The sequence below is a fragment of the Salvelinus fontinalis genome, chromosome 1 (assembly GCF_029448725.1).
Source record: "Salvelinus fontinalis isolate EN_2023a chromosome 1, ASM2944872v1, whole genome shotgun sequence".
In the NCBI taxonomy this organism is placed as follows: domain Eukaryota; kingdom Metazoa; phylum Chordata; class Actinopteri; order Salmoniformes; family Salmonidae; genus Salvelinus; species Salvelinus fontinalis.
The window spans coordinates 3945482-3970675 of NC_074665.1; the positions used below are offsets into that span (position 1 = coordinate 3945482).

At 46.6% G+C, this 25194-nt stretch overlaps 1 protein-coding gene across 1 annotated transcript in view; it reads left to right on the forward strand.

Annotated features, from left to right (window-relative positions):
- Positions 1-21674, forward strand: part of memo1 (mediator of cell motility 1) — a 30863-nt gene extending 9189 nt beyond the window's left edge. Inside the window, exons 2-9 of the mRNA XM_055940047.1 lie at positions 5890-5971; positions 6214-6282; positions 6731-6843; positions 10051-10162; positions 15259-15401; positions 15917-15993; positions 17501-17605; positions 21042-21674. Of these exons, the coding sequence (XP_055796022.1) occupies positions 5890-5971; positions 6214-6282; positions 6731-6843; positions 10051-10162; positions 15259-15401; positions 15917-15993; positions 17501-17605; positions 21042-21173 (833 nt within the window). The 3' untranslated portion in view covers positions 21174-21674. The remainder of the gene's footprint in view (positions 1-5889; positions 5972-6213; positions 6283-6730; positions 6844-10050; positions 10163-15258; positions 15402-15916; positions 15994-17500; positions 17606-21041) is intronic.
- Positions 21675-25194: the final 3520 nt, after the last annotated feature.

A 25194-nucleotide genomic window follows, 5' to 3' on the forward strand; every position in this document is an offset into this window, starting at 1 on the left:
TTACAGAGGAGGAACTTCTTGATGTAATTAAAGTCTTTAAGGTTGGGAAAACTCCAGAGCTGGATGGCATACCAGTGGAACTATACACAACTTTTTTTTGATGTACTTAGAGGTCCGTTTATTAACATGTTAACCACTCCTATATAAATGGTAGATTATCAGATGGTCAGCAAGAAGGCCTGATTTTAAAAAAATCCCCCCAAATTTTTTTTTGCTTTGTCGTTATGTTGTATTGTGTTCAGATTGATTGGGGTGAGGAATCTATTTAATCTGTTTTAGAATAAGGCTGTAACGTAACAAAAATGTGGAAAAAGTCAAGGTGTCTGAATACTTTCCAAATTCGCTGTACACAACAGCTAGCAACATCTATAGCAAAATACAGTGGTAAGTATGCTAGGCGTTCTGTAGTCGACCTCCTGCAGATTTGTTTGTCCTGGAAAGACCACGAAGACTGATCATGAGGATGTGTAACCAATACAGTAAACCATGTAGTACTGAAACTGGTGTTATCAGCAGCAGGGTTAGTCTGTACACAGTAGCCAACATTTTACTACTTTTTCCCCCATCCAATACACACTCAAACAAGGAACTATATCCACCCATCCCCCCCTCATGTCAATATATCATGCGTGTAGTGACTGACCTTCACACACACAACACCCACATCCAACAGACACCAGTCCGTCACCCACACCATCCCCTCTTCACTAATACCTCCTTTTCTCCTATTCAAGCATGAACCAATCACCTAAGAGATTCCATGCTCAGAAATAAAAACAAAAACAACTACAGCAGAAAGTTGGAGTTGAATTGTAGACACGCCCAACAGAACACTCACTATGCGTAGCTCCAGTATATTTATTCGCTCGCCGTGGAAAGATTTGGCAAAGGTGACTCTCATTACTTCCTGGTGCTGAGATTGACGCCGCTGCGGATGTTGATGGGAGCGGACTCTAAATAGAAAACATAGTCGCGTTAGCCTCTGTTAGCCTCTAGTTAGCTAATGGTGACAGTGCCTTCAAAGTATTCATACCCTTTGACCCACTGTAAATGTGTTATTAAGCCTGAATTAAAAAATGAAGACATTTTTATATATATTTTCTCAACCGTCTACAAACGATACCCCTTAATGATAGTGAAAACATGTTTTTAGAAAATTTTAGCACATTTTTATTGACAGTGAAGTATCTCATAAGTATTCACACCCCTGGGTCAATACTTTGTAAAATAAGTTTTGGCAGCGATTACAGCTGTGAGTCTTTATGGGTAAGTCTTTCAGAGCTTTCCACACCTGGATTGTGCAACATTTGTCCATTTTATTATTTTCAAAATTCTTCAAGCTCTGTCAAATTGGTTGTTGATCATTGATAGACAGTAATTTTCAAGTCTTGCCATAGATTTTCAAGTAGATTTAAGTAAACTGTAACTCTGCCACTCAGGAACATTCACTGGCTTCATGCTTAGCAACTCCGGTGTAGATTTGGCCTTATGTTTTAGGTTATTGTTCTGCTGAAAGGTGAATTAACCTCCCAGCGTCTGGTGGAAAGCAGACTGAACCTGGTTTTCCTCTAGGATTTTCCATGTGCTTAGCTTCATTCCATTTCTTTTAATCCTGGAAAAATTCCCCAGTCCTTAACGATTACAAGCATACCCATAACATGGTGCAGCCACCACTATGCTTGAAAATATGGAGCGTGGTATTCCGTAATATGTTGTATTCGATTTGCCCCAAACATACCACTTTTTTTTTGCAGGATTACTTTAGTTCCTTGTTGCTAAAAGTTCCATGTTTTGGAATATTTTTATTGGATACAGGCATTCTTTTCACTCTGTTCGTTTTGTGGAGTAACCACAACGTGTTTGATCCATCCTCAGTTTTCTCCTATCACAACCATTAAACTCCTATAACTGTTTACAAATGTCACCGTTTGCCTCATGGTGAAATCCCTGAGCAGTTTCCTTCCTCTCTGGCAACTCAGTTAGGAAGGACACCTTTTATCTTTGTTAGTGACTGGATGTATTGATACACCATCCAAAGTGTAATCAAAAATTCAACTTGCTCAAAGGGTATTCAATGTCTCTTTTTTCCCCTTTTTTTTTTTTTACCCATCTACCAATAGGTGTCCGTCCTTCTTTGTTAGGAATTGGAAAACTTCCCTGGTCTTTGTGGTTGAATCTGTGTTGGATGTGTGGGGTACAGAGATGACATGGTCATTCAAAAATCATATTAAACACGTAATTAGTGTTATTATTGCCGGTATTATTAATCAAAATCAAATCAAGTTTATTTTATATAGCCCTTCGTACATCAGCTAATATCTCGAAGTGCTGTACAGAAACCCAGCCTAAAACCCCAAACGGCAAGCAGTGCAGTTGTAGAAGCACGTTCCTCTGTCCAATGTCTGTGTTCTTTTGTCCATCTTTTAATTTTTATTGGCCAGTCTGAGATCTGTGTTTTTCTTTGCAACTCTGCCCAGAAGGCCAGCATCCCGGAGTCGCCTATTCACTGTTGACGTTGAGACTGGTGTTTTGCGGGTACTATTTGATGAAGCTGCCAGTTGAGGACTTGAGGCGTCTGTTTCTCAAACTAGACACTCTAATGTACTTGTTCTCTTGCTCAGTTGTGCACCGGGGCCTCCCACTCTTTCTATTCTGGTTAGAGACAGTTTGCGCTGTTCTGTGAAGGGAGTAGTACACATCGTTGTACGAGATCTTCAGTTTCTTGGCAATTTCTCGCATGGAATAGCCTTAATTTCTCAGAACAAGAATAGACTGACGAGTTTCTGGCCATTTTGACCCTGTAATCGAACCCACAAATGCTGATGCTCCAGATACTCAACTAGTCTAAAGAAGGGCAGTTTTATTGCTTCTTTAATCAGAACAACAGTTTTCAGCTGTGCTAACATAATTGCAAAAGGGTTTTCTAATGATCAGTTAGCCTTTTAAAATTATTGGAATAAACTTCTCAGTTCAGTGTGTCAAATCAGAAGACTTGTTGTCCGGACCTCTGGCAGTCTCTAATCTGGTCTCTATGGGGGTGCCACAGGGTTCAATTCTTGGACTCTTTTCTCTGTATATATCAATGATGTCGCTCTTGCTGCTGGTGATTCTCTGATCCACCTCTACGCAGACGACACCATTCTGTATACTTCTGGCCCTTCTTTGGACACGGTGTTAACTAACCTCCAGACGAGCTTCAATGCCATACAACTCTCCTTCCGTGGCCTCCAACTGCTCTTAAATGCAAGTAAAACTAAATGCATGCTGCCCACACCTGCTTGCCCGTCCAGCATCACTACTGTGGACGGTTCTGACTTAGAATATGTGGACAATTACAAATACCTAGGTGTCTGGTTAGACTAAACTCTCCTTCCAGACTCACATTAAGCATCTCCAATCCAAAATTAAATCTAGAATCGGCTTTCTATTTCGCCACAAGCATCCTTCACTCATGCCGCCAAACATACCCTCGTAAAACTGACCATCCTACCGATCCTTGACTTTGATGTCATTTGCAAAATAGCCTCCAACACTCTACTCAGCAAATTGGATGCAGTCTACCACAGTGCCACCTGTTTTGTCACCAAAGCCCCATATACTACCCACCACTGCGACCTGTACACTCTCGTTGGCTGGCCCTCGCTTCATATTCGTCGCCAAACCCACTGGCTCCAGGTCATCTATAAGTCTTTGCTAGGTAAAGCCCAGCCTTATCTCAGATCACTGGTCAACATAGCGGCACCCACTCGTAGCACGCGCTCCAGCAGGTAAATCTCACTGGTCACCCCCATAGCCAATTCCTAATTTGGCCGCCTTTCCTTACAGTTCTCTGCTGCCAATGACTGGAACGAATTGCAAAAATCACTGAAGCTGGAGACTCATATCTCCCTCACTAGCTTTAAGCATCAGCTGTCAGAGCAGCTCACAGATCACTGCACCTGTACATAGCCCATCTGTAAATAGCCCATCCAACTACCTCATCCCCATATTGTTATTTTTTATTTTCTTTGCTCCTTTGCACCCCAGTATCTCTACTGGCACATTCAGGTCCCAGACTTGCTCAATGAAATTGAGATCCGGGCTCTTCGCTGGCCATGGCAGAACACTGACATTCCTGTCTTACAGGAAATCACGCACAGAGCAAGCAGTATGGCTGGTGGCATTGTCATGCTGAAGGGTCATGTCAGGATGAGCCAGCAGGAAGGGTACCACATGAGGGAGGTGGATGTCTTCCCTGTAACGCACAGCGTTGAGATTGCCTGCAATGACAACAAGCTCAGTCCGATGATGCTGTGACACACCGCCGCAGACCATGACGGACCCTCCACCTCCAAATCGATCCTGTCCGAGAGTACAGGCCTCGGTGTAACACTCATTCCTTCGACGATATACGCAAATTCGGCCATCACCCCTGGTGAGATAAAACCGCGACTTGTCAGTGAAGAGCACTTTTTGCCAGTCCTGTCTGGTCCAGCGACGGTGGGTTTGTGCCCATTGGCAACGTTGTTGCCAGTGATGTCTGGTGAGGACCTGCCTTACAACAGGCCTACAAGCCCTCAGTCCAGCCTCTCTCAGCCTATTGCGGACAGTCTGAACACTGATGGAGGGATTGTGCGTTCCTGGTGTAACTCGGGCAGTTGTTGTTGCCATCCTGTGCCTGTCCCGCAGGTGTGATGTTTGGATGTACCGATCCTGTGCAGGTGTTGTTACACGTGGTCTGCCACTGCGAGGACGATCAGCTGTCTGTCCTGTCTCCCTGTAGTGCTGTCTTAGGCATCTCACAGTATGGATATTGCAATTTATTGCCCTGGCCACATCTGCAATCCTCATGCCTCTTTGCAGCATGCCTAAGGCACGTTCACACAGGTGAGCAGGGACCCTGGGCATCTTTTTTTTCGTGTTTTTCAGTCAGTAGAAAGGCCTCTTCAGTGTCCTAAGTTTTCATAACTGTGACCTTAATTGCCTACCGTCTGTAAGCTGTAAGCGTCTTAACAACCGTTCCACAGGTGCATGTTCATTAAGTGTTTATGGTTCATTGAACAAGCATAAGAAATGGTGTTTAAACCCTTTACAATGAAGATCTGTGAAGTTAATTGGATTTTTACAAACTGTCTTTGAAAAATAGGGTCCTGAAAAAGGGACGTTTCTTTTTTTTGCTGAGTTTATGTATGTGAAGTGTGTGTATGTCACGATCGTCTTCTTGAGAGAGAGAGGACCAAGGCGCAGCGGGTGAAAAATACATATTTTAATGAAGGAAAAAACAAACACTACAAAATGAATAAAACAAACGATCGTGAAGCTAAAGAGAACTAAGTGCACACATGCAACATAGAACATAGACAATTACCCACAACCACCTAAAGCCTATGGCTGCCTTAAATATGGCTCCCAATCAGAGACAACAATAAACAGCTGTCTCTGATTGAAAACCAAATCAGGCAACCATAGACTTTCCTAAACACCTACACTGAACACAACCCCATACATACTAGAAAACCCTTAAACAATACACACACCCTAAATTAGACAAAACACACAAAGACAACCCACCCCAACTCACGCCCTGACCAACTAAATAAATAACAGAAAAAGGAACAATAGGTCAGGAACGTGACAGTGAATGAAACATGAAACATGACATATGAAACAATTAGACTTTGACATTATGGGGTATTGTGTGTAAGCCATCGACACAATCTCAATGTAACACATTTTCAAATTCAGGATACAACAACAACAACAACAACAACAACAACACGTGGAAAAAGTCAAGGGGTGTGATTTCTTCCCGAAGGCTCTGTATAAGTGTGATTGGCTACAGCAGAAGAACCGTTTCGTGGGAAATGTTTTTCTTAAAATTGTTTCCCACCTCTTCCCCTTTTTCTGCAGGCTCCCAGCTAAATACACAACTGGAAGGTTGGCTGTCTCAAGCACAATCCACTATCGGCCCTGCTAGAGCCATCATAGCACCGTGAGCACCGCTGATAGTTATAATATCTCAGTCGTGTGAAAAAGGCCTCATCTTGGTCATCAAGAGTCACTGTAAATATGATTTGATAACGGTGTATGAGCTGACTAAAATGTATTTTGTATCGTTCGAGGTCAAACATCCTCAAAGGACGTCATGTTTTTTTGTATTATTCCAGTTGTGATGGTGTGTGTGTGTGACCTTCCGTGATGTCATTTCCTGCTAACGGACATGTGTGTTTTCAGGCATGCTGGGTATTCCTACTGCGGTGCTTGTGCTGCACACGCCTACAAACAAATAGATCCTTCTGTCACGTAAGTCATTTACCATGTCTCCTTTAGTTACATAAAACATGTTCACGGAATTTTACTAAATAAAACAACTTTTGTCAGTAACCAAATTAATTTCCATATAAAGTATCATAATATTAGTTTGAAATTTAGATGTTTTAAAATGTATTGTTTTTTTTTTCTTTGTTTTTTTTCGTTTCCACATTTTCCCTCCTTTATCAAACCTTAGATCTGCCTGCCCTGTTTCACCCTGAAGGAACTATCTGCCCCTTAGTTACCTCAGACAGAGAGTAGTTAGCAGTATTGGCCTAGCCTCTGTCACAGCCTCACCTTGGGACTACGTGAGCGAAGCCTGGTCGGCCCGAGGCTACTAGTGGCCTGATGACTGGGTCCACTGAGCTGCTATGCTAATGTGAGTCAGGGAGGTAAAGGTGACAGAGTGAGGTGACGGACTCCTCTCTTCCCCCTGTAGTCGCAGGGTGTTCATCTTGGGTCCGTCTCACCATGTTCCTCTGTCCCGCTGCGCCCTGTCCTCTGCTGAGGTTTATAAGACACCTCTCTACGATCTCAGGATTGACCAGAATGGTAGGTATACATACATACATACATACATACATACATACATACATACATACATACATACATACATACATACATACATACATGTGTGTGGGGGGACGGGGGACGTAAATGTCCTCATTGGACCAACCATCTCCAAACAAGCTGCAGTGTGTCTAGTAGGGGTGGAACGGTTCATCAAACTTACGGTCCGGGTATGTACTGCGGTTCGGGATCCCGGTCCGGGTATGTACTGCGGTTTGGGTTAACGGTCCGGGTATGTATTGCGGTTCGGGATCCCGGTCCGGGTATGTACTGCGGTTTGGGTTAACGGTCCGGGTATGTATTGCGGTTTGGGATCCCGGTCCGGGTATGTATTGCGGTTTGGGATCCCGGTCCGGGTATGTTTTGGGTTAACGGTCCGGGTATGTCTTGCGGTTTGGGTTAACGGTCCGGGTATGTATTGCGGTTTGGGTTAACGGTCCGGGTATGTATTGCGGTTTGGGATCGCTGTCCGGGTATGTATTGCGGTTTGGGTTCACGGTCCGGGTATGTACTGCGGTTTGGGATCGCTGTCCGGGTATGTACTGCGGTTTGGGATCGCTGTCCGGGTATGTATTGCGTTTGGGTTCACGGTCCGGGTATGTCTTGCGGTTTGGGTTAACGGTCCGGGTATGTATTGCGGTTTGGGATCCCGGTCCGGGTATGTCTTGCGGTTTCGGTTAACGGTCCGGGTATGTACTGCGGTTTGGGATCACGGTCCGGGTATGTCTTGCAGTTTGGGATCACGGTCCGGGTATGTCTTGCGGTTTGGGTTAACGGTCCGGGTATGTACTGCGGTTTTGGGGTAACGGTCCGGGTATGTATTGCGGTTTTGGGGTAACGGTCCGGGTATGTATTGCGGTTTTGGGGTAACGGTCCGGGTATGTACTGCGGTTTTGGGGTAACGGTCCGGGTATGTCTTGCGGTTTTGGGTTCACGGTCCGGGTATGTATTGCGGTTTTGGGGTAACGGTCCGGGTATGTACTGCGGTTTTGGGATCACGGTCCGGGTATGTCTTGCGGTTTTGGAATCACGGTTCAGTTTCGGTACAGCGGGAAAATGAAATGCCAAAAAGTTACTGTAGTTAATTTTAGTTTAAGAAAATACAAAGTGTTGGTATTCCTGATTGTGAAAACACGATTACTCATCAACAACACTGAAATAAAGTGCAATATGTGTGCATTTAGGTTGGAATGTTCTTCTGACAAAGACAAAAAGCTGTACACTTGTGACTCTCATAAAGGGGACGTGTCTGTACCATGCTACTTCTCATATCCCACTCTCCGGGGTAATGTGAAGTACCTCTCTGTAGTCCTGGAGGTCCATCCATCTGTAGTCAGCCCAACACAGGGTGTGTCTCCTCTCCGGGGTAATGTGAAGTACCTCTCTGTAGTCCTGGAGGTCCATCCATCTGTAGTCAGCCCAACACAGGGTGTGTCTCCTCTCCGGGGTAATGTAAAGTACCTCAGTAACCCTGGAGGTCCATCCATCTGTAGTCAGCCCAACACAGGGTGTGTCTCCTCTCCGGGGTAATGTAAAGTACCTCAGTAACCCTGGAGGTCCATCCATCTGTAGTCAGCCCAACACAGGGTGAATTGGCCAATTCCATGACATTCTTTGGCTTTAGCTTTCTTATATAGAGCAGGTACATCCTGTTTTTTGAAATGGATGGGAGAGGTGAAGTTCGTAACGTGGCTCGAGCTCTTTAACGAGGTACCGAAACTCACTGAGAATGGGCGCATATCTGCGGCTATAAACATAGCTATCGATCTATGTAATTTCTTTGGCCTGGTCAGAATCGGATATGAAGGGCTGTTTGACTGCAGAGGGGAGATGGTGTGTCGTTTTTTTGTGTTTCAGTCTTTCTCCGGTGGAAGGATACTGGGGGTGATGTCGGCCCAAATGTGTCGACGTGTTGGAGCCGTCGGCAGCTGCACAGGCTATTCTGGTTGAGCGTGGCGACATACTGTTAAACGTTTTATACACAACTCTCTGTCCATCGCCGTTGTAATCTACCAGAAACCCAAAATGTTTCCAAACTGGAGATTTTAACCTCCTGGTTTATAAACCCTACCACTCACCATGGTACAGAACTAGACCCCCCCCATCTATAGATGGAGAATCCTCCTGGTTTATAAACCCTACCACTCACCCTGGTACAGAACTAGACCCCCCCCATCTATAGATGGAGAATCCTCCTGGTTTATAAACCCTACCACTCACCATGGTACAGAACTAGACCCCCCCCATCTATAGATGGAGAATCCTCCTGGTTTATAAACCCTACCACTCACCCTGGTACAGAACTAGACCCCCCCCATCTATAGATGGAGAATCCTCCTGGTTTATAAACCCTACCACTCACCCTGGTACAGAACTAGATCCCGGCTGCACCTCACAAAAAGACAGTTTAAAATGTGCCAGTTAAGATTTGATCACAACGACTGTGTAAGCTCTAGTTGTTTTAACGGAATAGCCTGAAATGTTTTCTCAGCTTAGATGTACACTACCGCTCAAACATTTGGGGACACTTAGAAACGTCCTTGTTTTTGAAAGAAAAGCACTTGTTATTTAAAATATATATATATAATTGATAAGGCCAGCATCCCAGAGTCGCCTCTTCACTGTTGACGTTGAGACTGGTGTTTTGCGGGGTACTATTTAATGACGCTGCCAGTTGAGGACTTGTGAGGTGTCTGTTTCTCAAACTAGACACTCTAATGTACTTATCCTCTTGCTCAGTTGTGCACCGGGGCCTCCCACTCCTCTTCTTGTTCTGGTTAGAGCCAGTTTGAATGTGCAATATGCCTATGTAGATATTCCATAAAAAAATCAATAGTCATTTACAACATTATCAATGTCTACACTGTATTTCTGATTAATTTGATGTTATTTTAATGGACAAAAAATGTGCTTTTCTTTCAAAAACAAGGACATTTCAAAGTGTCCCCAAACTTTTGAACGGTAGTGTAGTCGTGGCCCACAGGCCTAGTGTTCTTCTTCTTATGTATTCATTTGTGTTCACAGTGCGGACCGAACCCCGGGTCCCTGTTACAGAACGCTTCAGTACAAATGAATGTACCGTTACACCCCTAGTGTCTAAACTAATGACTCGTTGTAATATGCTAATTCAAACCTCGCTCGGCCTGTAATAATGAATGTGTATATTGAATCCTCTCTCTCCCTCTGTAGTCTATGCTGACCTCTGGAAGACTGGGATGTTTGAGAGGATGAGTCTTCAGACAGACGAGGATGAGCACAGCATTGAAATGCATCTGCCTTACACTGCTAAAGCCATGGAGAGGTAAGACAGAGTAACACACTGCAGATTTAAAGGACCTGTCAAATGTCGTCTGCTTCAATAATCACTAGCCATCCGTCAGTAGAGTACAGTAACAGACCTGGTGGAGGTGGGAGCTAGCATGGATCACCATCCATCAATAGAGAGTACAGTAACATAGGACTGAGAGGCTCTACACAGACCTGGCCTGTCTGCCTGGTGGAGGTGGGAACCAGCATGGATCACCATCCATCAATAGAGAGTACAGTAACATAGGACTGAGAGTCTCTACACAGACCTGGCCTGTCTGCCTGGTGGAGGTGGGAACCAGCATGGATCACCATCCATCAATAGAGAGTACAGTAACATAGGACTGAGAGGCTCTACACAGACCTGGCCTGTCTGCCTGGTGGAGGTGGGAACCAGCAGGGATCACCATCCATCAATAGAGAGTACAGTAACATAGGACTGAGAGTCTCTACACAGACCTGGCCTGTCTGCTGGTGGAGGTGGGAACCAGCATGGATCACCATCCATCAATAGAGAGTACAGTAACATTGGACTGAGAGTCTCTACACAGACCTGGCCTGTCTGCTGGTGGAGGTGGGAACCAGCATGGATCACCATCCATCAATAGAGAGTACAGTAACATTGGACTGAGAGTCTCTACACAGACCTGGCCTGTCTGCTGGTGGAGGTGGGAACCAGCATGGATCACCATCCATCAATAGAGAGTACAGTAACACAGTAACATTTTATCAGGTTGGCTTAAAAGACACGCCTTTTATCAGGTTGGCTTAAAAGACACGCCTTTTATCAGGTTGGCCTAATAGACACGCCTTTTATCAGGTTGGCCTAATAGACACGCCTTTTATCAGGTTGGCTTAAAAGACACGCCTTTTATCAGGTTGGCTTAATAGACACGCCTTTTATCAGGTTGGCTTAAAAGACACGCCTTTTATCAGGTTGGCCTAATAGACACGCCTTTTATCAGGTTGGCCTAATAGACACGCCTTTTATCAGGTTGGCTTAATAGACACGCCTTTTATCAGGTTGGCCTAATAGACACGCCTTTTATCAGGTTGGCCTAATAGACACGCCTTTTATCAGGTTGGCTTAAAAGACACGCCTTTTATCAGGTTGGCTTAAAAGACACGCCTTTTTATCAGGTTGGCTTAAAAGACACGCCTTTTTATCAGGTTGGTTTAATAGACACGCCTTTTTATCAGGTTGGCTTAAAAGACACGCCTTTTTATCAGGTTGGTTTAATAGACACGCCTTTTTATCAGGTTGGCTTAATAGACATGCTTTTTTATCAGGTTGGTTTAATAGACACGCCTTTTTATCAGGTTGGCTTAATAGACACGCCTTATATCAGGTTTTAATAGACACGCATACACAATATGGCCAAAGGTATGTGGACACGCCTTCAAATTAGTGAATTCGGCTATTTCAGCCACAAACCGTTGCTGACAGGTGTATAAAATTGGGCACATAGCCATGCAATCTCCATAGACAAACATTACTAGTAGAATGGCCTTACTGAAGAGCTCAGTGACTTTCAACTTGGCACCGTCATGGGATGCCACCTTCCCAACAAGTTATTTCGTCAAATTTCTGCCCTGCTCGAGCTGCCCTGGTCAACTGTAAGTGATGTTATTGTGAAGTTGAAATGTCTAGGAGCAACAACGGCTCAGCCGCGAAGTGGTAGGCCACACAAGCTCACAGAACCGGACCGCTGAAGAACGTAGCGCATAGAAATCACCTGTCCTTGGTTGTAACACTCACTACCGAGTTCCAAACTGCCCCTGGAAGCAACGTCAGCACAATAACTGTTAGTCGGGAGTTTCATGAAATGGGTTTCCATGGCCGAGCAGCAGCACACAAGCCTAAGATCACCATGCACAATGCCAATCGTCGGCTGGAGTGGTGTAAAGCTCGCCGCCATTGGACTCTGGAGCAGTGGAAACGCATTCTGTGGCGCTATGAATCACGCTTCACCATCTGGCAGTCCAACGGATAAATCTGGGTTTGGCGCATGCCAGGAGAACTGTAAAGTTTGGTGGAGGATGAATAATGGTCTGTTTTTCATGGTTCGGGCCCCTTAGTTCCAGTGAAGGGAAATCTTAACACTACAGCATAAAATTACGTTCTACATGATTCTGTGCTTCTAACTTTGTGGCAGCATTTTGGGGAAGGCCATTTCCTGTTTCAGCATGACAATGCCCCCGTGCATAAAGCAAGGTCCATGCAGAAATGGTTTGTCGGGATCGGTGTGGAAGAACTTGACTGGCCTGCACAGAGCCCTGACCTCAAACCCATCAAACACCTTTGGGATGAATTGGAACCTCCGACTGTGAGCCAGGCATCATGACCACAACATCAGTCCCCGCAGCAATGTTAAAGGGGGGGGACCAACTCCATATTAATGCCCATGATTTAGGAATGGGATGTTGGACTAATCGCCAGAGCTCACTAATGCTCTTGGCCAACTCCATATTAATATCTCTCTCATCGTCACTCAATGCCTAGGTTTACCTCCAATGTACTCTCTTCCTACCATACCTTTGTCTGTACATTATGCCTTGAATCTATTCTATCGTGCCCAGAAACCTGCTCCTTTTACTCTCTGCTCTGAACGTACTAGATGACCAGTTCTTATAGCCTTAAGCCGTACCCTTATCCTAAACCTCCTCTGTTCCTCTGGTGATGTAGAGGTTAACCCAGGACCTGTAGTGCCTAGCTCCACTCCTATTCCCCAGGCGCTCTCATTTGTTGACTTTAGTAACCGTAAAAGCCTTGGTTTCATGCATGTTAACATTAGAAGCCTCCTGCCTAAGTTTGTTTTATTCACTGCTTTACCACACTCTGCCAACCCGGATATCCTAGCCGTGTCTGAATCCTGGCTTAGGAAGACCACCAAAAACCCTGAAATTTCCATCCCTAACTATAACACTTTCTGACAAGATAGAACTGCCAAAGGGGGCGGAGTTGCAATCTACTGCAGAGTTCTGTTTTACAATCCAGGTCTGTACCCAAACAATTTGAGCTCCTACTTTTAAAAATCCCCATTTCCAGAAACAAGTCTCTCACCGTTGCAGCTTGTTATAGACCTCCCTCAGCCCCCAGCTGTGCCCTGGACACCATATGTGAACTGATTGCCCCCATCTATCTTCACAGCTCGTGCTGCTAGGTGACCTAAATTGGTACATGGTTAATACCCCGACCATCCTACAATCTAAGCTTGATGCCCTCAATCTCACACAAATTAACAATGAACCTATCAGGTACCACCCCAATTCCGTAAACACGGGCACCCTCAGATATCATCCTAACCAACCGGCCCTCCAAATACACCTCTGCTGTCTTCAACCAGGATCTCAGCGATCACTGCCTCATTGTCTGCGTCCGTAATGGGTCTGCGGTCAAATGACAACCCCTCATCACTGTCAAACGCCCCCTTAACATCAAACAGGCTTTTCTAATCGACCTGGCCGAGGTATCCTGGAAGGATTTTGACCTCATCCCGTCAGTAGATGATGCCTGGTTATTCTTTAAAAATGCCTTCCTCACCATTTTAAATAAGCATGCCCCATTCACAAAATGTAGAACCAGGAACAGATATAGCCCTTGGTTCTATCCTGACCTGACTGCCCTTAACCAACAGAAAAACATCCTATGGCGTTCTGCATTAGCATCGAACAGCCCCGTGATTTGCAACTTTTCAGGGAAGCTAGAAACCAATATACACAGGCAGTTAGAAAAGCCAAGGCTACCTTTTTCAAACAGAAATTTGCATCCTGTAGTACAAACTCAAAAAAGTTCTGGGACACTGTAAAGTCCATGGAGAATAAGAGCACCTCCTCCCAGCTGCCCACTGCACTGAGGCTAGGAAACACTGTCACCACCGATAAATCCACTATAATTGAGAATTTCAATAAACATTTCTCTATGGCTGGCCATGCTTTCCACCTGGCAACCGCTACCCCGACCAACAGCCCTGCACCCCCCACAGCAACCCGCCAAAGCCCCCACCATTTCTCCTTCACCCAAATCCAGATAGCTGATGTTCTGAAGAGCTGCAATATCTGGACCCCTACAAATCAGCTGGTTCTAGACATTCTGGACCCTCTCTTTCTAAAATGATCTGCCGAAATTGTTGCAACCCCAATTACTAGCCTTTTCAACCTCTCTTTCGTAACGTCTGAGATTACCAAAGATTGGAAAGCTGCCGCGGTCATCCCCCTCTTCAAAGAGGGGAGACACTCTAGACCCAAACTGATAGGTTTAATTAACATACACACACCATTTTATTTGGTGGGTTTAATTAACACACAGCTTTTTACTTGGTGGGTTTAATTAACACACAGCTTTTTACTTGGTGGGTTTAATTAACACACAGCTTTTTATTTGGTGGTTTAATTAACACACACCATTTTATTTGGTGGTTTAATTAACACACACCATTTTATTTGGTGGTTTAATTAACACACAGCTTTTTACTTGGTGGGTTTAATTAACACACAGCTTTTTATTTGGTGGTTTAATTAACACACAGCTTTTTATTTGGTGGTTTAATTAACACACACCATTTTATTTGGTGGTTTAATTAACACACACCATTTTATTTGGTGGTTTAATTAACACACACCATTTTATTTGGTGGTTTAATTAACACACACCATTTTATTTGGTGGTTTAATTAACACACACCATTTTATTTGGTGGTTTAATTAACACACACCATTTTATTTGGTGGTTTAATTAACACACAGCTTTTTACTTGGTGGGTTTAATTAACACACAGCTTTTTATTTGGTGGGTTTAATTAACACACAGCTTTTTATTTGGTGGTTTAATTAACACACACCATTTTATTTGGTGGTTTAATTAACACACAGCTTTTTACTTGGTGGGTTTAATTAACACACACCGTTTTATTTGGTGGTTTAATTAACACACGCTGTTTTATTAGGTGGGTTTAATACAGATACCTTTGGTTGGTTTATTACACGTGTTCAGTCCCTGTAACAGCTTCTACCATCTCGGTCAGGTAACTGCCCCCTTGCGCACCACACCCATACAGACTTGTAATGTGCTGTCTCCCTTTCCTACTGCAGTCATAAAGATGAGCTCAGCATTGTCCCGGTGCTGGTGGGAGCCCTCAGTGAGTCTAAAGAACAGGATTATGGGAAACTGCTCAGCAGGTATCTGGCTGATCCCTCCAACTTGTTCATCATCTCCTCTGATTTCTGCCACTGGGGTACGTACAGAACAGGACTGGTAGAGATCAATATATTAAACCTTGTTCACACTACTGAGTTGAGCTAGTCTGGTTATACATCTATCCACTGTAGTTGCTGGAAGCGTTGCTGGAAAGACCATGTGAATAGAAGTTTGTTTCAGGACAAGTGAGAAGAAAAGCCAGCACAGTTTGTTTCAGGACAAGTGAGAAGAAAAGCCAGCACAGTTTGTTTCAGGACAAGTGAGAAGAAAAGCCAGCACAGTTTGTTTCAGGACAAGTGAGAAGAAAAGCCAGCACAGTTTGTTTCAGGACAAGTGAGAAGAAAAGCCAGCACAGTTTGTTTCAGGACAAGTGAGGAGAAAAGCCAGCACAGTTTGTTTCAGGACAAGTGACAAGAAAAGCCAGCACAGTTTGTTTCAGGACAATTGTGTGAAAGTGGTTCTAAATATAGAAACAATGGTTCTGTCTCCTTGATTAAACACCCTCTCCTTCACGGTTGGTCCTGACTTAATGTCTTTACCTCCTTCCCACAGGTCAACGGTTCCGCTACACGTACTATGACGAGGCTCAAGGAGAGATCCACAGATCCATTGAACACCTTGATAAAATGGTTAACACATTTTGTATATTCAGTTCTTACTAAGTTGTAACATGAAACCCCTCATGCCAGCAGCATACCACCCTGCATACCACTGCTGGCTTGCTTCTGAAGCTAAGCAGGGTTGGTCCTGGTCAGTCCCTGGATGGGAGACCAGATGCTGCTGGAAGTGGTGTTGGAGGGCCAGTAGGAGGCACTCTTTCCTCTGGTCTAAACAAAGATCCCAATGCCCCAGGGCAGTGATTGGGGACACTGCCCTGTGTAGGGTGCCGTCTTTCGGATGGGACGTTAAACGGGTGTCCTGACTCTCTGAGGTCATTAAAGATCCCATGGCACTTATCGTAAGAGTAGGGGTGTTAACCCCGGTGTCCTGGCTAAATTCCCAATCTGGCCCTCAAACCATCATGGTCACCTAATAATCCCCAGTTTACAATTGGCTCATTCATCCCCCTCCTCTCCCCTGTAACTATTCCCCAGGTCGTTGCTGCAAATGAGAACGTGTTCTCAGTCAACTTACCTGGTAAAATAACGGTAAAATAAAATAAATAAATAAATAAAATAAAATCTCCTTCCATGTATATAATTGAGACATCACCACCTCTCTCTCTCCAGGGTTAGGGTTATATAGTTAACTGTATCAGACTGGGTTCTAAACCCCTCTCTCTTGTCTCTCCAGGGTTAGGGTTATATAGTTAACTGTATCAGACTGGGTTCTAAACCCCTCTCTCTTGTTTCTCCAGGGTTAGGGTTATATAGTTAACTGTATCAGACTGGGTTCTAAACCCCTCTCTCTTGTCTCTCCAGGGTTAGGGTTATATAGTTAACTGTATCAGACTGGGTTCTAAACCCCTCTCTCTTGTCTCTCCAGGGTTAGGGTTATATAGTTAACTGTATCAGACTGGGTTCTAAACCCCTCTCTCTTGTCTCTCCAGGGTTAGGGTTATATAGTTAACTGTATCAGACTGGGTTCTAAACCCCTCTCTCTTGTCTCTCCAGGGTTAGGGTTATATAGTTAACTGTATCAGACTGGGTTCTAAACCCCTCTCTCTTGTCTCTCCAGGGTTAGGGTTATATAGTTAACTGTTAGGGGTATCAGACTGGGTTCTAAACCCCCCTCTCTCGTCTCTCCAGGGTTAGGGTTATATAGTTAACTGTATCAGACTGGGTTCTAAACCCCTCTCTCTTGTCTCTCCAGGGTTAGGGTTATATAGTTAACTGTTAGGTGTATCAGACTGGGTTCTAAACCCCTTGTCTCTCCAGGGTTAGGGTTATATAGTTAACTGTTAGGGTTATCAGACTGGGGTCTAAACCCCTCTTGTCTCTCCAGGGTTAGGGTTATATAGTTAACTGTATCAGACTGGGTTCTAAACCCCTCTCTCTTGTCTCTCCAGGGTTAGGGTTATATAGTTAACTGTATCAGACTGGGTTCTAAACCCCTCTCTCTTGTCTCTCCAGGGTTAGGGTTATATAGTTAACTGTATCAGACTGGGTTCTAAACCCCTCTCTCTTGTCTCTCCAGGGTATGGGCATTATAGAAACACTGGACCCCATGTCCTTCACCAACTACTTGAAGAAATACCACAACACCATCTGTGGACGTCATCCTATTGGAGTGCTGCTTAATGTGAGTCATAACGGGTACAACAACGAGCATACGGGTACAGCAACGAGCATACGGGTACAGCAACGAGCATACGGGTACAGCAACGAGCATACGGGTACAGCAACGAGCATACGGGTACAACAACGAGCATACGGGTACAACAACGAGCATACGGGTACAACAACGAGCATACGGGTACAACAACGAGCATACGGGTACAACAACGAGCATACGGGTACAACAACGAGCATACGGGTACAACAACGAGCATACGGGTACAACAGCGAGCATACGGGTACAACAGCGAGCATACGGGTACAACAGCGAGCATACGGGTACAACAGCGAGCATACGGGTACAACAGCGAGCATACGGGTACAACAGCGAGCATAGGCGGCATACGGGTACAACAGCGAGCATAGGCGGCATACGGGTACAACAGCGAGCATACGGGTACAACAACGAGCATATCAGTATAGCATCAGTCATACGATAATCTGACATCTATAGTACACCTTCTGTTAGTTAAACAGGGCTTCTTGCACAAAGGTCTGTGTCGGGATGTCTGTCTGAACTGCTCCCGTGTCATGTGATGTCTGTCTGAACTGCTCCCGTGTCATGTGATGTCTGTCGAACTGCTCCCGTGTCATGTGATGTCTTTCGAACTGCTCCCGTGTCATGTGATGTCTGTCTGAACTGCTCCCGTGTCATGTGATGTCTGTCTGAACTGCTCCCGTGTCATGTGATGTCTGTCGAACTGCTCCCGTGTCATGTGATGTCTGTCTGAACTGCTCCCGTGTCATGTGATGTCTGTCTGAACTGCTCCCGTGTCATGTGATGTCTGTCTGTCTGACTGCTCCTGTGTCATGTGATGTCTGTCTGTCTGACTGCTCCTGTGTCATGTGATGTCTGTCTGAACTGCTCCCGTGTCATGTGATGTCTGTCTGAACTGCTCCCGTGTCATGTGATGTCTGTCTGAACTGCTCCCGTGTCATGTGATGTCTGTCTGTCTGACTGCTCCTGTGTCATGTGATGTCTGTCTGTCTGACATCTCCTGTGTCATGTGATGTCTGTCTGCTCCCGTGTCATGTGACGTCTGTCTGTCTGCTCCCGTGTCACGTGACGTCTGACTGACTGCTCCCGTGTCACGTGACGTCTGACTGACTGCTCCCGTGTCACGTGACGTCTGACTGACTGCTCCCGTGTCACGTGACGTCTGACTGACTGCTCCCGTGTCACGTGACGTCTGACTGACTGCTCCCGTGTCACGTGACGTCTGACTGACTGCTCCCGTGTCACGTGACGTCTGACTGACTGCTCCCGTGTCACGTGACGTCTGACTGACTGCTCCCGTGTCACGTGACGTCTGACTGACTGCTCCCGTGTCACGTGACGTCTGACTGACTGCTCCCGTGTCACGTGACGTCTGACTGACTGCTCCCGTGTCACGTGACGTCTGACTGACTGACTGCTCCCGTGCCACGTGACGTCTGACTGACTGACTGCTCCCGTGCCACGTGACGTCTGTCTGACTGACTGCTCCCGTGCCACGTGACGTCTGTCTGACTGACTGCTCCCGTGCCACGTGACGTCTGTCTGACTGACTGCTCCCGTGCCACGTGACGTCTGTCTGACTGACTGCTCCCGTGCCACGTGACGTCTGTCTGACTGACTGCTCCCGTGCCACGTGACGTCTGTCTGACTGACTGCTCCCGTGCCACGTGACGTCTGTCTGACTGACTGCTCCCGTGCCACGTGACGTCTGTCTGACTGACTGCTCCCGTGCCACGTGACGTCTGACTGACTGACTGCTCCCGTGCCACGTGACGTCTGACTGACTGACTGCTCCCGTGCCACGTGACGTCTGTCTGACTGCTCCCGTGCCACGTGACGTCTGTCTGACTGCTCCCGTGCCACGTGACGTCTGTCTGACTGCTCCCGTGCCACGTGACGTCTGTCTGACTGCTCCCGTGCCACGTGACGTCTGTCTGACTGCTCCCGTGCCACGTGACGTCTGTCTGACTGCTCCCGTGCCACGTGACGTCTGTCTGACTGCTCCCGTGTCACGTGACGTCTGTCTGACTGCTCCCGTGTCACGTGACGTCTGTCTGACTGCTCCCGTGTCACGTGACGTCTGACTGACTGCTCCCGTGTCACGTGACGTCTGACTGACTGCTCCCGTGTCACGTGACGTCTGACTGACTGCTCCCGTGTCACGTGACGTCTGACTGACTGCTCCCGTGTCACGTGACGTCTGACTGACTGCTCCCGTGTCACGTGACGTCTGACTGACTGCTCCCGTGTCACGTGACGTCTGTCTGACTGCTCCCGTGTCACGTGACGTCTGTCTGACTGCTCCCGTGTCACGTGACGTCTGTCTGACTGCTCCCGTGTCACGTGACGTCTGTCTGACTGCTCCCGTGTCACGTGACGTCTGTCTGACTGCTCCCGTGTCACGTGACGTCTGTCTGACTGCTCCCGTGTCACGTGACGTCTGTCTGACTGCTCCCGTGTCACGTGACGTCTGTCTGACTGCTCCCGTGTCACGTGACGTCTGTCTGACTGCTCCCGTGTCACGTGACGTCTGTCTGACTGCTCCCGTGTCACGTGACGTCTGTCTGACTGCTCCCGTGTCACGTGACGTCTGTCTGACTGCTCCCGTGCCACGTGACGTCTGTCTGACTGCTCCCGTGTCACGTGACGTCTGTCTGACTGACTGCTCCCGTGTCACGTGACGTCTGTCTGACTGCTCCCGTGTCACGTGACGTCTGTCTGACTGCTCCCGTGTCACGTGACGTCTGTCTGACTGCTCCCGTGTCACGTGACGTCTGTCTGACTGCTCCCGTGTCACGTGACGTCTGTCTGACTGCTCCCGTGTCACGTGACGTCTGTCTGACTGCTCCCGTGTCACGTGACGTCTGTCTGACTGCTCCCGTGTCACGTGACGTCTGTCTGACTGCTCCCGTGTCACGTGACGTCTGTCTGACTGCTCCCGTGTCACGTGACGTCTGTCTGACTGCTCCCGTGTCACGTGACGTCTGTCTGACTGCTCCCGTGTCACGTGACGTCTGTCTGTCTGTCTGACTGCTCCCGTGTCACGTGATGTCTGTCTGTCTGTCTGACTGCTCCCGTGTCACGTGATGTCTGTCTGTCTGTCTGACTGCTCCCGTGTCACGTGATGTCTGTCTGTCTGTCTGAACTGCTCCCGTGTCACGTGATGTCTGTCTGTCTGAACTGCTCCCGTGTCACGTGATGTCTGACTGACTGACTGCTCCCGTGTCACGTGATGTCTTTCTGTCTGACTGCTCCCGTGTCACGTGATGTCTTTCTGTCTGACTGCTCCCGTGCCATGTGATGTCTGTCTGTCTGAACTGCTCCCGTGTCATGTGATGTCTGTCTGAACTGCTCCCGTGTCATGTGATGTCTGTCTTCTTACCTGATTGGTTGTGTTTTCCAGGCCGTGTCTGAGCTGAGGAAGAGTGGAACAGAGATGAAGTTCTCCTTCCTGAACTATGCCCAGTCGTCCCAGTGCAGGAACTGGCAGGACAGCTCTGTTAGCTACGCAGCCGGGGCCCTCATTGTACATTGATGTGGTCCCAAATGGCACCCTATTCCCTAATATAGTGCACTACTTTTGACCAGGGCTCATGGTAGCCTTGTCCGAGCCGGAATGGCCCGTAGGTCAGGAGCGTATCTCCTGTTTCTGTAGCGTGAGGCAGCTTGATATACAAGTACAACCCCTGGACAGGACGCTAGTCTATCGCAGGGTCCGTAGGACTCTGGTCAAAAGTAGTGCACTATATAGGGAATAGGGTGCCACTGCAGCTCTGACCCACCTGAACTGCTATCGCCATAACGACGACCTGGACTAGCCAATGAGAAGAGATATTATATCCACAGCACCCCTTACTGCCTCCCCCCCAGTTGTGAGTCTGAGAGTTTCTCTTTCAGTCTTAAAACTGTTGCTTGAAGTGCGGTTGCAGTTTTTGAGATTTGTGGGGAGGGAAGGAGTGTTATTTTGGCATGGAGCAGGGATGGTTGGGTGGGTAAGGGGAGGCGAGGGGAGGGTCTTGTAAGGCGGTGTATTTGGGGGTAAAGGAGGGGGTAAAGGAGGGTGTATTTGGGGGTCTTGTAGGGGGTAAAGGGGAGGTGTATTTGGGGGTCTTGTAGGGGGTAAAGGGGAGGTGTATTTGGGGGTCTTGTAGGGGGTAAAGGGGAGGTGTATTTGGGGGTCTTGTAGGGGGTAAAGGGGAGGTGTATTTGGGGGTCTTGTAGGGGATAAAGGAGGGTGTATTTGGGGGTCTTGTAGGGGGTAAAGGAGGGTGTATTTGGGGGTCTTGTAGAGGGTTAAGGGGAGGTGTATTTGGGGGTCTTGTGGGGGTTAAGGGGAGGTGTATTTGGGGATCTTGTAGGGGATAAAGGAGGGTGTATTTGGGGGTCTTGTAGGGGGTTAAGGGGAGGTGTATTTGGGGTCTTGTAGGGGGTTAAGGGGAGGTGTATTTGGGGTAAAGGAGGGGGTAAAGGAGGGTGTATTTGGGGGTCTTGTAGAGGGTTAAGGGGAGGTGTATTTGGGGGTCTTGTAGGGGGTTAAGGGGAGGTGTATTTGGGGGTCTTGTAGGGGGTTAACGGGAGGTGTATTTGGGGGTCTTGTAGGGGGTTAAGGAGGGTGTATTTGGGGTCTTGTGGGGGTTAAGGGGAGGTGTATTTGGGGGTCTTGTGGAGGGTTAAGGGGAGGTGTATTTGGGGGTCTTGTAGGGGGTTAAGGGGAGGTGTATTTGGGCGTCTTGTAGGGGGTTAAGGGGAGGTGTACTTGGGGGTCTTGTAGAGGGTTAAGGGGAGGTGTATTTGGGGGTCTTGTAGAGGGTTAAGGGGAGGTGTATTTGGGGGTCTTGTAGGGGGTTAAGGGGAGGTGTATTTGGGGGTCTTGTAGAGGGTTAAGGGGAGGTGTATTTGGGGGTCTTGTAGGGGGTTAAGGGGAGGTGTATTTGGGGGTCTTGTAGGGGGTTAAGGGGAGGTGTATTTGGGGGTTAAGGGGAGGTGTATTTGGGGGTCTTGTAGTGGACTCGACTTGTTCCATATAACCCTGTTTTCCTGAATGAGAAAAGTAAAAATAGTATTACAATTTAAAAAAAAAAAACATGTATAATCATCAATGAATCTTTACATTTTCACTCTGCAAACCTGTACTCATGTAATCTGATTTCTACACCTGTACTCGTGTAATCTGATTTCTACACCTGTACTCATGTAATCTGATTTCTACACCTGTACTCATGTAATCTGATTTCTACACCTGTACTCGTGTAATCTGATTTCTACACCTGTGCTCATGTAATCTGATTTACAGACCTGTTCTCATGTAATCTGACTGGAAATGGAAAAGTGATTCCTGATGATGAGAAAAAAATAAATTTTGACTGACTGCTTAACAAGCTATTATAATATCTCTGCAGTAATACCCTGGCTGAGTCACAAATGGCACCCTATTCCCTATGTAGTGCACTACTATTGACCCGCCTCCTTAGGGTGCAATTTGGGACATACTGAGAATAGCATCCTATGTAGCTACTACCCTACCACCGTTGTTTTAACATATTAAGTTCTACCATTGTAGTTGCTAACAAAGGGCTGCACACAATAAGTGTGTCCCAAATCGCACCCTATAGCCTATCTAGTGCACTTCCCTATTGGCGTCGCTCGGCCATCCGGATCTCGTAAGCTTACGTTCTGCTATATACGGACTTCTGAAGGATTGAAGTGAAGTGGAACGAGAGCAGTGATCAGGATGGAGGATCAGGTTACTGCCCTATAGGGTCCTGGTCTGAAGTAGTGCCCTATATGGTCCTGGTCTGAAGTAGTGCCCTATAAAGGGATTAGTGTGCCATGTGGGATATAGACAACCAGTTCACTAACTTAACCCTCTGCTGTGAAATACCAACAAAAAAAAATGTTTTATTTTTTATTAGACATATAGTATGTTTGCTTTTTAATTTGAGACTGTTTACCTCCTGACATATAGCTCTACTCATGTAGGTCTGCTCTCACCTAGTGCCCAGAAATATATCTCCTAATATGCCCTACAGTCCACTGTAGAGTACATGACCTGTTCTTATCGCTTGTCTGAGATGGTATCGCCTGTTGTCCCCCTCTACCTTTTTATGAGATGGTATCGCCTGTTGTCCCCCTCTACCTTTATCTGAGATGGTATCGCTGCAGTAATACCCTGGCTGAGTCACAAATGGCACCCTATTCCCTATGTAGTGCACTACTATTGACCCGCCTGTTGTCCCCCTCTACCTTTTTATGAGATGGTATCGCCTGTTGTCCCCCTCTACCTTTATCTGAGATGGTATCGCCTGTTGTCCCCCTCTACCTTTTTCTGAGATGGTATCGCCTGGTGTCCCCCTCTACCTTTATCTGAGATGGTATCGCCTGTTGTCCCCCTCTACCTTTATCTGAGATGGTATCGCCTGGTGTCCCCCTCTAGCTTTTTCTGGGATGGTATCGCCTGGTGTCCCCCTCTAGCTTTTTCTGGGATGGAATCGCCTGGTGTCCCCCTCTACCTTTTTATGAGATTGTATCGCCTGTTATCTCCTTACTTCAGCAGGGGAGAAATGTATTCAATCAGTCAGTATCAATTCTCTTCCCACCCCTTCCCCTTGGCTAACACCTTGCAGATCTACCAACATTGAATGTATAGGGCCAAATGGAAATGCTAGGAAGTGAATTGGAACTGGCCCTCAACTTAGTGTCCCTGTTCAGGAGGATCCTCAACTTACTGTCCCTGTCCAGGAGGATCCTCAATTTACTGTCCCTGTTCAGGAGGATCCTTAATTTACTGTCCCTGTTCAGAAGGATCCTTAATTTACTGTCCCTGTTCAGGAGGATCCTTAATTTACTGTCCCTGTTCAGGAGGATCCTTAATTTACTGTCCCTGTTCAGGAGGATCCTCAATTTACTGTCCCTGTTCAGGAGGATCCTTAATTTACTGTCCCTGTTCAGGAGGATCCTTAACTTACTGTCCCTGTTCAGGAGGATCCTTAACTTACTGTCCCTGTTCAGGAGGATCCTTAACTTACTGTCCCTGTTCAGGAGGATCCTTAACTTACTGTCCCTGTTCAGGAGGATCCTTAACTTACTGTCCCTGTTCAGGAGGATCCTTAACTTACTGTCCCTGTTCAGGAGGATCCTTAACTTACTGTCCCTGTTCAGGAGGATCCTTAACTTACTGTCCCTGTTCAGGAGGATCCTTAATTTACTGTCCCTGTTCAGGAGGATCCTTAACTTACTGTCCCTGTTCAGGAGGATCCTTAATTTACTGTCCCTGTTCAGGAGGATCCTTAATTTACTGTCCCTGTTCAGGAGGATCCTCAACTTACTGTCCCTGTTCAGGAGGATCCTCAACTTACTGTCCCTGTTCAGGAGGATCCTCAACTTACTGTCCCTGTTCAGGAGGATCCTCAACATTTACATTACATTTAAGTCATTTAGCAGACGCTCTTATCCAGAGCGACTTACAAGTACAACTTACTGTCCCTGTTCAGGAGGATCCTCAACTTACTGTCCCTGTTCAGGAGGATCCTCAACTTACTGTCCCTGTTCAGGAGGAT